Below are 16,315 nucleotides of genomic sequence, written 5' to 3'. Positions count from 1 at the left end.
TGACTGTGTTTTTATTAGAAAATCATTATAATTAACAGAACTAAAGTCTTGAAAAGATCAGTCTGAGTGTAATTAATCAATATAATGTATTTCACTTAGTCCCAAAAAATGTGACTTTTATATAATACAAACATATAAAATTTTCTTTGTTTTCAGGTTGTCAAACAAAATGTCGTAAACATTAAACGTCTCTAAATGATTGTGTTTGGGTGGACAGAACCCTGTTAATGGATAATGGCTCTTCTCATGTCTGTTGCATAACGGTATGTGCTGTTCTTCCAGGTGGACACATGGGCTAAGCCTTTGTGAGGCTTTCTCTGTGCAGGATTTCTATTATTGATTGCATTATCACCATGTTCTCTGCTGCAACACAGTAACACTAAAGTCCCATTAACAGAGGTAAGAAAACCGGGCTTGATACAAAGAGGCCTCAGACAGAGGCAGAGGCCGTTGCCTCTCATATTTCTCTTCCTGTGTTTGTCTCTACGTCCTATGTACACACTGTGCTGTTTGACAGTGGCAGCACATTTTTGGATAAGTTTAATTATAGCAGCTGGCAAGTCGGATCTATTAAAAGAAAAAATGTTTAAAGTGATAGAAAAAAAAAGAATTATAATGGCAGTGAAAGAGAGAAAAAAAGGATAAGAGTAACTAAACTCTGTAACTGAGTCATTGTTTAATGAGTACTGTGCAAAATTCTCCATCCATCTATTAATTTTTAAACCTTTGCTTTCCAAGTTCAAAGTATTTCTTGTAACCCTTCAAAATGTTATCTAGTAGTGAATGTTACACTAGAGGCTCTTTTTAAATTGTACAATGGGACATTTTACTTTTGCAGATTCTTGCAGCTGATTTCTTTGAAATCTGACCATTTTGAGATCTTTTAATTTTAAGATGATGTGGTGACCTATGAATCATTCAGGCATAAGATTAGTATTGTTTTATAATAGAAAATGTAAGAAAGAACAATTTTACTTTACACATATAATATTAGGTATATTAGTTTGTCTCACCTGCAATGGTGTATTAGCAAGTGCTAATGATATGATTTGATGTGCTGGAAAGTATAAGGCTAGACAGCATGGTTACAAAATACCCTCCAAAGGCCTAAGAAGAACTGTGGTAGTTTTGGGTACTTGAGGTGATTTTGTAATACACATCTATTTTGTTTAGTCAAAATCTGACTCAACATTACTTAGAAAATGTGCCAGATAGAAATATTAACAAAACAAATATTTGTATCCAATGCATAATTTCTTGTGATGCGCTGCTGTCCTTCAGTTCATCACTATTGTGACCCACAAAATGGTGCCCATAGCTTTGTGATTCTCAGACTAGTGCCAGTAGGGGTCGTCAAATCGACACAAACCAACTGCAAGTGTTGGGAAAGACACACTACCACCTTTAAGGGGCATGCTGCACTAATCATGTACCCTCTACACATGAACACTTACACCTGATGGTGTGTGTTCAGTACTCTGCAGCATTTTATCCCCCACATACATTCACAGAGCGATCGTTTCTATACCTCCTGGTCCCAGTCATCCTATCCCACTGCTTTAATTATGCACACTCAAAAGGCCCCCCTGTCTGAGGTTTGGATCCAGTTGATGCTGCTCACTGGCTTTATTGGTTATTGGCTTCTACAAGGCAACGAGCGAGACATGTGTGTTTTCTTCTCTTGTGTTTTTAGTTGAATTTTTCTTTTGTTAGTTTAAGTTTTGTGTGCTGTTGGCATCCTCATTACGCTGCAGGGGAGCAAATTGTAAGTGTGAGTAGAGTTTTGCTTATAATTATCAGTGGAATGTTTATAACATTGTTTATCTTTTTGAATTTTGGATCAATTAAAGGTGAGACATTTCTAAAAATAGTTACCTAAGTTGCCATTTAAAGAGATTTCTTTAAGATAAATATACTCAATGTAAAGTAGTTTTTCTAATTATTCTGCTTTATTAATCTATGTAAAACAGAAAACCTGCACTAAGAAATTAAATTAAATTACATGAAGTACTAAAACTATAATACACACAGCTGCCAGAATAATGCAGTTCAATATGTGAATAAATCAAAACATTTCTTGAAAAAGATAAGATGTTTGGATTCAGTATTCAAAGCAGTGTCTCAATTGCTCCAACAGGCTTTCTCCTGCACTCTGCTGGGGGCTACTGCATCCACTGTCCAGGCTCCAGTTTCACCACTTCCTGTCTCAGTTTCAAGCACTACAGTCTATGTCTTTACATTAACTCAGTGTGTGTTTGCTATTAGACAATATTTATCTTCTGGCTGATTGTTGCGAAGCTGTGTCACATTTCTGCAGCATTTCCTTATTTGCCTGTTATATTGGTCTCTTTTGTCTTTTCAACAGAGGGGCTGCTCCTTCTTGGATCTGCCAGAGTGTGAGATAGGAGAAGAAGAATGGAGAACAATAAGGTGACCATTGATCTGAGATAAAATTCACCTCAGAGGAAGGAAAATAAAATGCTTTAAGAACAGGATAAATTGTTGTATTTGATGTAGGCACTAACTGCTATGTTGCGTTGAAGATTAAAATTCAAGTAAGGTAGCATTAAAGGAATATTTTGGAACCAGAACATGTTGAAACAAAAACTGCATATTGGTTCAGCTGTCCTTTAGAGCATTGTTCATGCCTGCTGTGTGTCTCCCCAGCAGCCAGTGAAGGAGGTTCTCCCCCTGCCTCGCCACCCCACCCCACTTCCTGTGACCTCCACCTCTCCGACCCCTGCTGCCTCCTCGAAAAAACACACTACAGGGTCCATCCAGCAGGTTCAACTGGCCTCCTCAGGTAATGAAGCCAGACATATGTCTAAGCTTCTGCCAGATTACAACTACAAATTTCACCTGCACAAAAAAGAGGAAGAGTATAGTATGTGTCCAAACATACCAATAAATGGTTACCCACTCAAGGCTGGGAAAGGTAAGCATTAATCAAAGACACAGAAGGGGTCTACAGTAACTCTGGAGAAGTTACAGAAATCCACAGCTCTGCTGGGAGCATCTATCAACAGGACAACTATTACCATGTACTCAACAAATCAGATTTTGATACAACAATGAAAAGAAGTTTGAAATTATATCTTTTTTGAATATGTTGTTCACATATTTAAAAACAGATTGTCACACATTGCTCTAAGTCAGTCTTTAAGGCTTATTTTGACCTTTCACCTTTGTTGTATTTGCTTACAGTGGTGACATCCTTCAATCACCTGAGGCCTCCAGAGAGAGACCTCACGCCGATGTCTCGGATGAAGCCTATTAAATCGCTGAAGCATGCCGGCTTAACTGCAGTCTTCACCGGGCAAACTGTGAGTCATGTGGTGCAGTCTTCCAAGTGAACATTACACCCTCCTAAAAGTTCAAACCATCCTGAATAAAAATATCCTCTTGCCAGAAGAATCGCAATTACATAATTACAAAGACAAAAACGGTGTTCAGGAATTTAAGCTTTTAGTAACAATGGTCATCTCTTAAATTTTTAAATGATTAAAAGGCGCCTGCAAATTAAATTGAATCAAATGGATAAACTGCAGTTTGTCAAAAATACAAATGTTGCTGTGCTTATAATAAAAAAGGGTTGCTGGTGCCTATCTCCAGCGTCAACAGGCGAGAGGCGGGGTAGACCCTGGACAGGTTGCCAGTCCATCGCAGTATCATAAAAATATTAGTCAAAAATATGTACTTGTTTTTTGTCTGCTTATAGTATCTTAAAATGCTAAATAAATATAAATGCTAAATATCCAGACATCAGTGGCATCACTATTGTGTCATTGAAAACCCATAGTGGCTTGACAGTGAGGAGGTAAAGGAGGAGGTGCAGGAGGAGGTACCAAGTGTCAACATGATCTTGGCTGACATTGACTCCCTGGTGCCAACCCACGATGAAACTGGACGCCCCATAGCAGAATGGAAACGGCAGGTGATGGTTCGGCAGCTCCAGGTCAGGATGCAAGATGAAGAGGTAGAGGAGGCACAGGTACTCCTTCATTGTTTTGTGTGGGGGAAAAAAGACAGAGCACACTGTTTTAGAAAGAAAACAATAGATAATCTGAAAGTCCAAAATGGTAAATGCTTTTTAATTTGACAATTCTCGAAAGATGAGACACTTTTTAATGCAAACAGCCCCAGAGAAAGTGATGTTTATATACAGTTTGAGTGAAACATATTAATGGTTTTCTGTCCAGTTTTGATAATGTTGAGAGAAACAACAGAAAAATTACTATTTGGAAGACCACACATACTTTGGAGGTCTGAAACTATCGAGCTTGCAAAAAATTGCAAAACTCTATAAACTCTGAACATAAAGTGCTTTATCAACCTTCTCTGTGATTGTTTGAGTTTTTGGATGAGTTGCTGTTAATGCTGTTGCGTCTGATCCCTTTGAAGGAAATTTCACATGTGGACTTATTGCAATGGTGGCTTCTTTCAAGTGCTGTGCTGAAATTCACAGATCTCCCATTCTTTAACAAAACTGTGTGCATAACACCTGTATTTAATGATTTGGATGTTTGATCCAATACTTTTGTCAACATAGTGTATGTCATCAGATGTTAAGCCCTATTATTATCTTCTGTACTTTTGTGCAAAATGCTAAACTTTTATGTTTTAAAAAGATTATGCATCAGAATTGTGAATTATCTTTTTTATTTTTTTTTTTTTATTTTTTTACAGAATATGTTGAATGGCTACATGCCACTGGATTCCTGGAAATACTCCCAGACTCACAACGCCATCTTAGGGCCCTTTGGTGAACTCCTAAAAGAGGAAGATCTGGTTTACTTGCAGCAGCAAATTGAGTCTGTTTCTCTGCAGAAACGTTGCCAGGCTTATGAATTAGAGTTGACCAGGCTAACCGAGGAGTTAAAGGCAATCTTACCTGATCCTATTGTCAATATTTCCCTCAACAAGGACATTCTACAAAGAATGGACTCTGGGGGAAAAATCCCCTTGACTCTACCCATCTGGTGTGATCGTGTCTCAGAGATTGTCAAGAATATGTCTCTGCTGGTGGCCAATCTGACTAAAACTCAGAGAAAAGAAACTGAGTGGGGGTTGGTGGGAGGAATGGTTGAAGGGATGAAGAGTTTGCAGGAAAATATAATTGCCTCTGAAATTGATTTGGACTCAAGATTGATGCAAAATAGCCAAGAAAAGGAGTCTGCACCTGTGGGGACATCCAGTGGATGTAGGATACCCCATATTGGGATGACATCTGCTTTCAGCCATTGCTTGGAGAGCAGCAGCTGCAATAGAGAAAAGAGAGAGAAGGTGGAGAGGGAGATCCAGCAGTCTGGTGTGTCAGTAAAAAACCTTAGGTCCAACTTTGAGGGTCAGATTGGAAGCATTTACCCCTTTGCTGGGGTTGTACATGGAGCACAGCGGCTGAAGGGGAAGAATTGGATTGGACCATCAGCAGGAAGCAGTGATGATGTGAACACACACCTTAGTCATGGCGCCATTAAAACTTGTGGAGCTGTGATGGAGACCACCAGCTTAAGGAAAGAGCGGATAGTTGTGTTATTCCTGAGTCACTGGAAAAAGTCTGCATATGCCATTTCAATGAGAGCAGCAAGACAGAGACAAGAAAAACTTGCAGCATCAGGGAAAGTGGCTACAGCTCAGCTGAAACAGAACCCCCACTCTCTGTTCCGGTTCTGCCAACAACGAGGTGCCGTGGACAAAATCATAAACTCCTGGAGGAATAAGCTGGAGTACACTCCAAAATCTCATTTGGTTTCACAAAATCCATGTAACTCCCATGTTACCTACTCCCCAGAGCAGTTCCTGCCAGATATGGATGGAGTCGCAATGAGTCACGACAGCTTGACCCTCGACCTCTTCATGCTGGGTTATTTCCACATCTTAGAACAAGACCTGCCTGCTGAGGAGAGGAAGATGAGACATCTCCTCTGCTTTGAGGTTTTTGACCATGTCAGCGTCTTCCCCTGGGAGAAGGTGCGGGATTTCCACAAGGCTGTTCTCCAAGAAATTCAGTCTAGGAGGCGGCAGTGGAGCGACGGCTTTGAAGACCTCAAAACTCAATTCTTTGGTGAATCGACAACGTGTCGCTGCCCATCGTCATTGGTGCCAGACTTTAAACCTGTACCCAAGGTTATAGTCCAAAATGCAACTCCAGATGAGAGTGGCAGTGACACAGAATTTTCCTGTTTCAATAATGAAGATATATGTAAATATATCGATCGCAGTTTTGCTTTCTGGAAAGAGAAAGAGGCAGAACTGTTTGACTTTGAACACTGAGTTAAAATTTGATGGGGTTTTTTGGGGACAAAATGATATTGAAGAGCTTGTTTTAAAAAAGAGATGGATCCTAAATAAAACACTGAGAAAGCTTTGTTGATGAACAGTTATTGCAAACAAAAGTTACTGTCAAAAAACTTCAGTATTTTGAAGAACCTTCACCAATTCTGCAAATAGAGAAAATGCATTTGAATTTTAGATTTTTATACACCCAATGTCTACAGATGTCCAAGGTTTCCAACTGCAGTTTTGCTGAACACAATTACCCCTTTCATGCATATAGCGGCCACTACAGTGGACAGTTGTCTTAAAGCCATTTTCTTGTGTTTCATGTCAATTTTTATGCACACAGACCACAAAAGCGGACACCAGTGAATCATACAATGCAGTATCAACTACTGGCCATCCACTGTAAGTGCAAAAAATATTTGTTAATATATATTTATTAATAAATATTTCTTAAATCCAAATCCAACAAAAAAGCTACTCAGGAATATCCACTTCCTACTTTTACTTTAGAGGACTCTTGCAGGTAAAGGAAATATTGTGACATTATGTAACCCCTAAATATTAATACTAGTGATGTATTTTCCAAATAACAACTTTGTATTTGGAGAAAAATACAACTGATCACCTAGAATTTATCTATTTATTTTTTACAAAATTTGTTTTCCCACCTTTTTTATGCCTTAAGAAAATAAAAACTGGAAAAGAATCCTTACATAAAGAATCATAATTCATGCAAGGTTAACTGTAAGATTATATCCCTAATTATATTATCATAACAAATAAAAACACGGCATTTAAGATATAAGACCAATAAAGAACGACATTTTTAGCACAGAAAGGTTGTCTTAATCAAAAACGTGTTTACTGTCTACTTAAAGATTCTTATTTTCAAGGCCCTAATTTTAACTTGATAAATGAATTCAGAGCCAATTAGCTTATATCCTGTATATGTGGGGATACGATTACGTCAACTGGTTTTTAATGTCTATCGATGACGTTTCACTTTCACCGTGCCTGTTCGTTACCTTTCCATCTCGAGGAAGGAAAATCATATCTGAATGCGAACAGAAAGGTGAGGGATTTGAAAGAGGTGAGGTCGCGCAGGCGCACACGCTACCTAAACTGACAGGACGACGCCGAGCTGCATTCCCACCATTCTGTGAGGAGAGGAGGATCCTGCTGCGCACCCATAGCCCAGAGAGAGACACAGGCCGATAAAGAAGAACAATATACATAAAATACATATTTTAAAAAAAATCTAAGTTAGGCTTTTTATCTGCCACCATGTCTGCCGGAGGAGATTTGGGGAATCCCCTGAGGAAATTTAAACTCGTGTTTTTGGGAGAGCAAAGCGGTGAGTCAGTGATCGGTGAGAGGTTTGGACGTCGAACATGTGTGTGCATGACGAAGAATACGTATATAATCATATTTTTTTTTGACATGCTAAAGAGGCTAAATTGAATTCAGAAGATGTTGGCCTGGGTGTATGTGATGCCGATGTTGGTGCTGGCAGCATCAGTGGGACCAGGATAATTTGATTAACGGAAGACAAAAAGAAGAAGAAGAAGAAGAAAAAAAGCCGCATACGCGTAAATTCAACTTATACATCAGGAAATATGATTGTGAATGAGCGGACGTGTATTGTCGCAAATGCTCCTAACTCGTATCATAGCAGGCGAAATGAATGGGGATGTTTTGATGTGCTGCAGTGACCGTGAAATATCTTCCTTATCTTTTCCCTTTTTATCTCCATTCCCTTTTCCTGACATCCCACATGATTCTTACGCATGAAAACATTTCAAATATCTCCCCCTGGTTAGTTTTCTGTATTTTTAGATAGGATAACAAACAGTCTCCCATGTGTCAGTTCGAGACACACCCTAGACTGCCGATGTCTGTAGCATCTCCAAAGCACGCAGTCTCTTGCTCTATCCCATAAATTATCCCAGAAAAACAAGAAAGGCTTGACATGGCTGAAAGATTATACTGTGTTATCAATAATCCTTTCGTTTAGGGTAAGAAGTTTCATGCGATGGGATAAATTCACAAGAAGAAAATCAATAAGGGTTTAGTGCCTGAAGACGTGGTCAGATATTAAACACCAAAAGTGGCAGCAAAAAAAAAAAGTCGATATCCTATAAAAAATAAAAAAAAAATGATAAAGAAAGGATAACCAGCTCTGATGTGACAGTAAGTCTGTGATTTTCACCGTGATGTCTGTGTGTATGTGCCTGTACGTGTGTGTGTCTTTTTTATTTCTGTGGGAGAGTGTGTCCACTAAAAGCATCTGTGTGAGTGTGTGTTTATGTGGCCTGTACTGCAATGTTTGCTGTCCATGGTGCTGAAGACAGGCCTGGTGTGGTCTATCGCTTCAATAAGGCTTCAAGGCTGGAGTGTTAAGGAGGCCTGCTGGACATATATGCTTTCCATCCACACTCATGTGCAGATGTGACATAAAATCTTCCTGTGGATTGATGTAAATGAGCATGGAGAACACAAGGCCCACTTTGGTCCATTTACTTATGTTTCTTAATTTCTTAATTGAGATTAGATCATTTCAGTTCACTTGTCTGATTTATATAATGCCACTTCACAACGAATGTAATCTCAGGACATGTTACAAAAAAAAAGAGATCTAGTTCACATCCAGAAATCATACTCCTAGAATTTAGTTATATAGACAGGTTCAATACAAAGCGTTCCTTTATTCGATCTCCATAATAAAACACTGCAGTCCAACGGAAATCCGGTAAGCCAATTGTTAAAATGTTACAGAAACCCTGATTACATCAACACTTGACTTGACTTTCATCTGTTTGGCAACATAGAGTTCATGTGACATATTCTGGTGGAGCAGCACCATACCAAATAGCAATATCATCATTGCAATATCAGTTAAAAAAAGAAGAAGTAAGATGCCAAGCACAATTTGGATGCAATATTTGCTATTTGTTGTGCATCAAAACTTTGCTTTCCTATGTGTTTGGCCACTCAGATAGACTTTCAACACCCAGAGAGCAGTAAGAAAAATGTAGGCTACTTCTGATCAATATTGTTGTTATAACTGTCAGCAATAACATTTCAGTCACATTTTCCTGATATCATGCAGGCCTAATTTTGTTTCCTCCCCTGAGTCTTTTATAAAATGCTGTCTCAGAAACAATTAGATGATAGGAGTGTTAAGTCACTATAAGTATGATTTGTTCAAATGCCGAAGAAGAGGTCAATTTGAAATGTAATTTCCATTAGCCTTGAGACAGTGTTTTGGCCCGGTGGTGCAAGGATGCAGTAAGTAAGGCTGAATGCCCAAATCAACTTTTGTTTAAAGAGTGCTAAGCCTTGAAATTAGCAATCACTTTGCTGTCAGATTTATGCAAAGTAAAATTTTCAATGTAGCATGTAATTGTGTTTATTCTACGTCTCCGTTAAAGGATTTTTAAGAGGCTTGTTTATTTGTATACCGTTTATATTTTTTTTCTAATTTTCAAGTAGATTTTTTTGTTAGTTTTATTAATTTTCTTAAAGCAGAGATGCCCAAGTTCAGTCCTTGAGTTCTACCATGCTCGTAACCCGTAGGTGCCTCCTTTCTCCAACACACCTGAATCAAATGAATGGCTTCTTACCAGGCCTCTGCAGCACTAAAATGCTGATGAGCCATTTAATTCAGGTGTGTTGGAGAAAATTGCAGAAGTCAAACAGTTTGCCTCGCTTAATGTTTTTCTTCATTGTTAGAATATTGACCATTTGCATTTGTCATTTTATCGCTTTGTAGGTTGGGTTGCTGTGTACATGATTTTTTTCAGAAAGAAGACAAAGGATCTCAGGCAATTGGGTACTTCCAGAAAGTTCTTAAAACGCTGACCAGATGGGGGCTACTTAAAATATTCATATGGCAAAAATAAAACAAGAAACAAATGCAGAATTTCAGGAGTTATGTTAGTCTGTGGCCATATTTAGAGGAGTATAGAATACGAAACCTGCAGTGAATAATGAACTAAAATATCAGCATGCTATGAGGGGCAAATAAAGTGCATTTGTTGAAATAAAGAGGGGTAGGAGGTAGCCGACCACCAGGAGGGCTGTCTGCCATAGGATAATTTGTGTGGCCCATATTCGAACTCCTACCTATCTGGATGATGTTATATGTATACTTGCTTTGGCAGCCAATTATTTAAGGCAATTTACTCTGATCTACTCATAGTCTCCTCCAGAGCTGCACAATGTCTTCAATATCTTCAATTTCACATTGGTAAATGTCAACTTTGATGGAATATCATGCAGGCCATTATAGTGCCATGCATACTCTGTGTCCATGGCACAGGGTATGCATAACATGGTCTAGTTGGATGGACTTAATCATTCTTTTTGCCCACATGCGATATAGATCTCATTAAATGAGCGGATAAAGTTCAAGGATGAGAAAGGAAGAAAAGGATGACAAAGTGTGTTAATCGCACTTATTTGAAATTTTTTCCTGAGAAACCATTTTAAATGTTAGATGTACTGCTTCTGACACACCTTTCACAGAACAACTCCATTTGAAGAAATAGTTTGATTAAACATTTTACTGAGTGTTTTAGCTAACAATACCAACTTCTGTGTGTTTTGGTTTCAGTGGGGAAAACATCTCTCATCACCAGATTCATGTATGACAGTTTTGACAACACATATCAGGTGAGGCTCAGAGCTCAAACACACAAGTGTTAGGAAGTGTTTGGAAGTATTGATTCAGTATAGATCTGGTCAGTAAGTGCACTTCAGTATTGATGATTGGAAATTTGTTTACGCAGGAATAACACTAATAAGGGTTATTGAATTAAAATGTAAACTCTGAACTAATGAATCATATTAAACAATGGCATAGTGACTCAATAGATTTGTCATAATACATTCAAGGTTTTTTTTTTAAATAATAACCAAACTAAATGTACTAAATTGTATCATAGCACTATGAGGGGTTTTTTTGGCAAAATCTATTTTTTTTGTTTGCTTGGTTGATTATTTCTGTAGATACATAAAAATTACTTTGCTTAGAGCAGTAAATTGTGTAAAAATTCAATTTTCCGCCCTGTCTTTTCTCATAGGCAACCATTGGAATTGACTTCCTCTCTAAGACCATGTACCTGGAAGACCGGACAGTAGGAAAATCTGATATTCATTTTGAAACTTGCATGTAGAAATATTACACTTTTAGGGTTTTAGTATGCCAATGTCATTGAATGTCCTAGCTTCCGCTGTGTTTTGACTAATCTTTGATTTGATTTGCTTAATCGCTGCTCTCTTTATGCTCTAACATGATTATATGAAGGTTATTTCTCCTAGTAAGAGCTTTGGAACATTTTTTCCCCTTGCAATAAGCCATAGTCATGGATCATCTTCTTTAACTTGTGCAAATGCTATTTCTGTCGCGGGATATTATCCCCTGCCAGCCTGCACGAGCTGATATGGGCTTATCCCCCAGAAAAAAAAGCCTTTACTTGTGTTTAGCTTGTGTGAAATTTAACAGTTTATGTACAAACAGCTGCTGAGAGTGCGTGTGTTTGTGTGTTCGCATTCAGGTAAGGCTGCAGCTGTGGGACACAGCTGGACAGGAGCGTTTCAGGAGCCTCATTCCCAGCTACATTCGGGACTCTACAGTGGCAGTGGTTGTCTATGACATTACAAGTGAGCCCACGTTGATCCCTTTTTTAAATAACTAAGTGTTTTGCACACTGGTATTTAACGTCACAGCAAGACACTAACTCTAAATTGACGCTTTAATCTCCACAGACGTAAATTCGTTCCAGCAGACCTGCAAATGGATCGACGACGTCAGGACGGAGAGAGGAAGTGATGTGATCATCATGCTCGTGGGCAACAAGACAGATCTGGAGGAGAAGAGGTAAACACTCTGTTTTGTAATCAACTCCAACATTTAACTGCCGCTTAAAAAAAAAGGCTGTTGAAAGCAACGTGTCAGAACTGAATGAGTCAGCCTCAGATGTCGAGTCTGGCTGGATTTTCCCGCAGGCAAATCACGATCGAGGAAGGAGAGCAGAGAGCCAAGGAGTTGAACGTCATGTTCATCGAGACCAGTGCCAAGACAGGCTCCAATGTCAAACAGGTGATCTTTGCGGTTTCACCATATTTAACGCATTTAAGGTTCAACTTTAAAGCAAATTCACAGGCAAAGACAATTATAGCACTTTAAATAGATGTAATTGATGGTAAATAGCAACAATATCTGATAGCTCAAAATCTATTAAGATGTACATATGAATGGTAAACAATATTATTTCTAATGCTAAAATTTACATTTTTACTCTATGCAGAAAGATCCTAGGCTGGGATTTGAATCATGGGGCCTTTTTTCTAGTAGTGCAAATAAGCAAGCAAACAAAATTAACCCCTACCATATCTTTTTTTTCACATTTTTATTTCTCTTTCCAGCTGTTTCGTCGAGTCGCGGCCGCCCTACCTGGGATGGAAAGTCTGGATGATGCAAACCCCGAAGGCAGTATCCTTTACAGCTTTTCTGATCTGCCTTTTCGAGAGCCAAGCGTCTGAGAAGCCGGCAAGCTTATTTTTAATCTTTTAGTGGCTGTTGGCAAAAACACAGTCAGACAAGCCTTCTGTCTATACAGAAGCATCCGCCATTAAACGATTTATGCCTGAGAGGCAAGGATTGCACAAAGCCAGGAAGAGGTTTTAAATGCAGGGGTTTGGCACCACATAGTGGCTGTCAGAAAAGTGACAGCGGGAGAGGAGGAGGCACTTTTAGAATAATGTCAATTAATTGACGAAATAGAGTTTAAAATAGATGCTCTGTTTGATTTATGTTTATTCACCATTTCATCCTATTGTACAAGAACATGCACTAAGAATTATAGATCTGACACTGATGTAAGAAGTCCCAATGTGCTTTTCTTAACTGAACCTTCCCAGTGATTGACATCAAGCTGGACAAACCAGCAGAGCCCACCGTCCCGGAGGGCGGCTGTTCGTGTTAATGCAGAGCTGTTTCTGGATGGCTCCCCTCACACCATAGGCTTGTTGTATTACTTTATACTGGCTAGCTTCCAGTTGACTTCTCTAATTGGATATAGGAGCCAGACCTTGTATCTGATTGGACAAATCAAATGTTATCTTTCAGTCTTGTTCAGTTGTAAGATATTGTATACTTTGTCAATATGTAAGACTGGAGGAGGAGAAAAAAAAAACATGTTGCGTTGAAGAGGAACAACTAAAGAAGAAACAGTGTAGGAAGAAAAAGAAAAAGAAAAAAAAATAGAGAAAAATGGGCGACCAACAGAGTTCTTTTCGCTGTTATGTTTTGTATTTTTTATAAATAAAAAGGGAAAGCACCAAAAATGATGCCTAAACACGGAAGGGGAAAATGTCGGAGGGCCGGCTGTTTCTTTTGATGGCCGAACACGTCTGAATGTCTGCAGCACGCATGCACGCTGATCTGTTCTTTGACCTTTGACCTGCCCTCCAAGGTCTCTGTGCTCTGGAAGGAGCCAGAACATCTTAGAATGTTTTATAGCATCTCTCTATAGCATCTCATGACAAAACATCTCTCATTTGATATTCCCCACAAGGGTCAAACAACCAGTAGGTTCACCTAACAGTAGCTGTGAAAATGTGGCACTCTTTCTCTCTCTCTCTTTCTCTCTCTCTATCTATCTCACTCTTTCACACTCTCTTTTGCTCTCTCTTTCTCTTTTATAGAACAAACTGTACTGCGGTAAGAAAAAGATAATAAAAAAGAGCTAATAATACAGACAGCTTACTGTTACAACCCCCTGTCCCACCAAATTACCCTTCGCCTTTCCTCTTTTCCTCCCTCTGCCTCTCTCCTGTCAGTCTCCCCGTCCTCCCATCCCGGTAATACCCATATAACAATCCACTGTAATGCACTGCACTGTATATAATAATGTAATATGTATGTTGTGAACGTCCCTCTGTAGAAGTGGTCCTTGTTCACCAGTATGAATAATGTAATAATGTTTAATGATTAATAAATTACAGATTAAAGGGCTTCACTCTTCTAACCATCTACATTCACCTGGTTACAAAATGGTGTATTTCCTTTTTATTATTTACATTTTTAGAATATATTTTGTCAAATGGAATAGAATAGAATATACTTTATTGTCCCATAGGAGAAATTTGTCACTGACTATATAAAGAAATAAACTAAAACCGAACAGAACACCAAAGTTATTGCACACCTTCCAGGCCTCAGCATACTATTTAAAATGTTGATTCAACATTTTGACGGTGACGGTTAAAAAAAAAAAGTATTTAAAACACTTCTATTTAGTTTTTGAGTTTCTGTTCCTTCTACTGGAAGGCAAGAGCTTGTATTATTGAAAGAACAAGAAATCCTCAAATTTTGTGCTTTGGTGAGAGATTATACTTAAATATACTTTTCACTACTCTTTTAGTTTACAAATTCAGTTACTTTCAAGTTTAATTGAAATAATTTCAACTTACTTTAATACAGTTCAACTCAATTCAATGCAATTCAGTTCTATTCACCTCAGTTCATTGGAATTTTAATATATCCTCTTATGTTAAACTCAGTTCAGTTGTATATTAGTTCAGTTCAGTACATCCATTGTCTATACCTGCTTATTCTTGCAGAGACGCAGGTGATGTCATGAGGTCAAACCACAGAACAAACTAATCCATCATAGGGTCATACAGAACACAAAACTATGCAACCCCACACTCAGAGCTAAAGGAAATTAAAAATAACCAATTAATCTAATAGTCTTATTTTCATGTTTCAACTCATATCTGGTAAGTTCAGTTCAACAAAGAACAGCTATTAAATGCAACTGGATTCATGTCAGTTTCATGCATTCCAATGAAATTCAGCTTAGTTTGGTTTATTTTTTTCAATGCACCTCAGCTCAACTAATTTTGGTACAAATTCTTGCATTTTGACTTCATTTCATTCAGTTGAAATCTAGAACAATGCATCTTGACACAGTTCATTTCAGTTATACTCATTCAACTCAATTTATATTCCTTCAAGTAAACTGTAATTTGATTTAGTCCAATGCAGTTAAATTGAATTGAATTCAACCAAATTCTGGTCAATTTGTTGTAATTTCACATTACAAAAAAAAACCCAAAAACATTTCAATGGGTTTTTAAAAAATGCTTTCTAGCTTTATCCATCTAAAACAGTCCAATACTCCAGTACAATGACATTGTATCCAACACAATCAGAGAATGTCCAACTTTTGCAATTGTAATCTTGCTGAAAAGTAGTAGGTATTTTGTGACACATAGGAATTCATTTAAGATATTTTTAAATATTTTTTTCCACTTCAAAAAAAAAAAAAGAATCCACAGGCAGCTTCACTTTTGGATGGATATGATTCAAAATAACTTATCTCAGACAATAAAGGAAACCTGTTACAACCCTTTAAAAAATCACCAAGGTGAACATTAGAAAGTTATATTAAATAAACAAATTACTGTGATACACAAAGATTAGGCTTTACTCTATCACCTACTGAACTTAATGTTCCTCACCCCACATATCAACATAAACAAATCTACAACAGGCATTTTTTGTCTTGTTTGAGAAAAAATAAAGTACTCTCCAGCTCCTAAATGATGAGCAACAGCTGGACCATGAGCATAGCAGCCAACCGGTCATGTAATCCATCTGCTAATTGTTTACAGTTTTGATTTGCTGTTTCCAGTTCACTGGAAAGTGATAATTATGACGCTAATGCTGAGCTCTCTGTGGTGACTCAGAGTCTGCAAACCTGATAGTGGAGGGGAAGTTGAGATGGAAAGAACCTTTTAGGAGGAAAACTGTCATTGTAAAACAGCGTGCTGCCTCACCGTGCTCTCCTGGTGTAAGAGGACAGGTATTCCCCTGGATGAAGGTTGTTGGTGTCGTTGGTGGACAAATAAAACTCCTCAGCGGTCTGAGGACTGGTCTTCTTCTGGTACACCAGGTCTGTAGTCTCATAAGGATGTCAATTTTATTTCAACCGTGACAAATAAATGTGTATCTAAAACAGAA

The 16,315-nt window shown here is 38.2% G+C and overlaps 2 protein-coding genes and 1 long non-coding RNA gene across 6 annotated transcripts; 2 read left to right on the top strand and 1 right to left on the bottom strand.

Annotated features, from left to right (window-relative positions):
• Positions 1–159: 159 nt before the first annotated feature.
• On the top strand, positions 160–6,910 carry espnlb (espin like b). 3 transcript variants are annotated; one of them, XM_028021595.1, is made up of 6 exons: positions 160–2,247; positions 2,366–2,430; positions 2,671–2,803; positions 3,205–3,323; positions 3,800–3,991; positions 4,687–6,910. In XM_028021595.1, the coding sequence occupies exons 2-6, from the start codon at positions 2,416–2,418 to the stop codon at positions 6,271–6,273; spliced, it is 2,046 nt and encodes a 681-aa protein (XP_027877396.1). In that variant the 5' UTR covers positions 160–2,247; positions 2,366–2,415; the 3' UTR covers positions 6,274–6,910. The 3 variants fall into 3 exon arrangements, with proteins under 3 accessions (XP_027877396.1, XP_027877395.1, XP_027877397.1); XM_028021594.1 differs by having other exon boundaries at positions 160–2,430; XM_028021596.1 differs by having other exon boundaries at positions 162–2,430; positions 3,800–3,976.
• On the bottom strand, positions 3,889–16,270 carry LOC114147063 (uncharacterized). 2 transcript variants are annotated; one of them, XR_003596016.1, is made up of 4 exons: positions 16,132–16,270; positions 5,365–5,507; positions 5,180–5,258; positions 3,889–3,997 (listed from the first exon to the last, which is right to left on the bottom strand). It is a non-coding gene; the product is annotated as an uncharacterized LOC114147063 (long non-coding RNA). The 2 variants fall into 2 exon arrangements; XR_003596015.1 differs by lacking the exon at positions 16,132–16,270 and adding an exon at positions 12,675–12,787.
• Positions 7,396–14,322, top strand: rab6bb (RAB6B, member RAS oncogene family b). The gene is made up of 8 exons (XM_028021597.1): positions 7,396–7,636; positions 10,898–10,956; positions 11,367–11,420; positions 11,841–11,946; positions 12,052–12,163; positions 12,292–12,385; positions 12,712–12,778; positions 13,207–14,322. Exons 1-8 carry the CDS (start codon positions 7,567–7,569, stop codon positions 13,269–13,271), a joined length of 627 nt encoding a protein of 208 aa, XP_027877398.1. The 5' UTR covers positions 7,396–7,566; the 3' UTR covers positions 13,272–14,322.
• Positions 16,271–16,315: the final 45 nt, after the last annotated feature.

This window comes from Xiphophorus couchianus, chromosome 6 (assembly GCF_001444195.1).
Source record: "Xiphophorus couchianus chromosome 6, X_couchianus-1.0, whole genome shotgun sequence".
Taxonomy (NCBI): domain Eukaryota; kingdom Metazoa; phylum Chordata; class Actinopteri; order Cyprinodontiformes; family Poeciliidae; genus Xiphophorus; species Xiphophorus couchianus.
Note: the sequence above shows the minus strand (reverse complement) of the source record. Positions and strands in the feature narration are given on the sequence as shown.

Bases quoted from the DNA above. Each gene is read 5' to 3' on its own strand.
- espnlb (XM_028021595.1), top strand. The intron at 2,804-3,204 runs GTAATGAAGCCA...ATTTGCTTACAG, and splicing joins GGTTCAACTGGCCTCCTCAG to TGGTGACATCCTTCAATCAC. The intron at 3,324-3,799 runs GTGAGTCATGTG...GAAAACCCATAG, and splicing joins CAGTCTTCACCGGGCAAACT to TGGCTTGACAGTGAGGAGGT.
- rab6bb (XM_028021597.1), top strand. From the start codon at position 7,567: ATGTCTGCCGGAGGAGATTTGGGGAATCCCCTGAGGAAATTTAAACTC. The intron at 10,957-11,366 runs GTGAGGCTCAGA...CTTTTCTCATAG, and splicing joins GTTTTGACAACACATATCAG to GCAACCATTGGAATTGACTT. The intron at 11,947-12,051 runs GTGAGCCCACGT...TAATCTCCACAG, and splicing joins GGTTGTCTATGACATTACAA to ACGTAAATTCGTTCCAGCAG.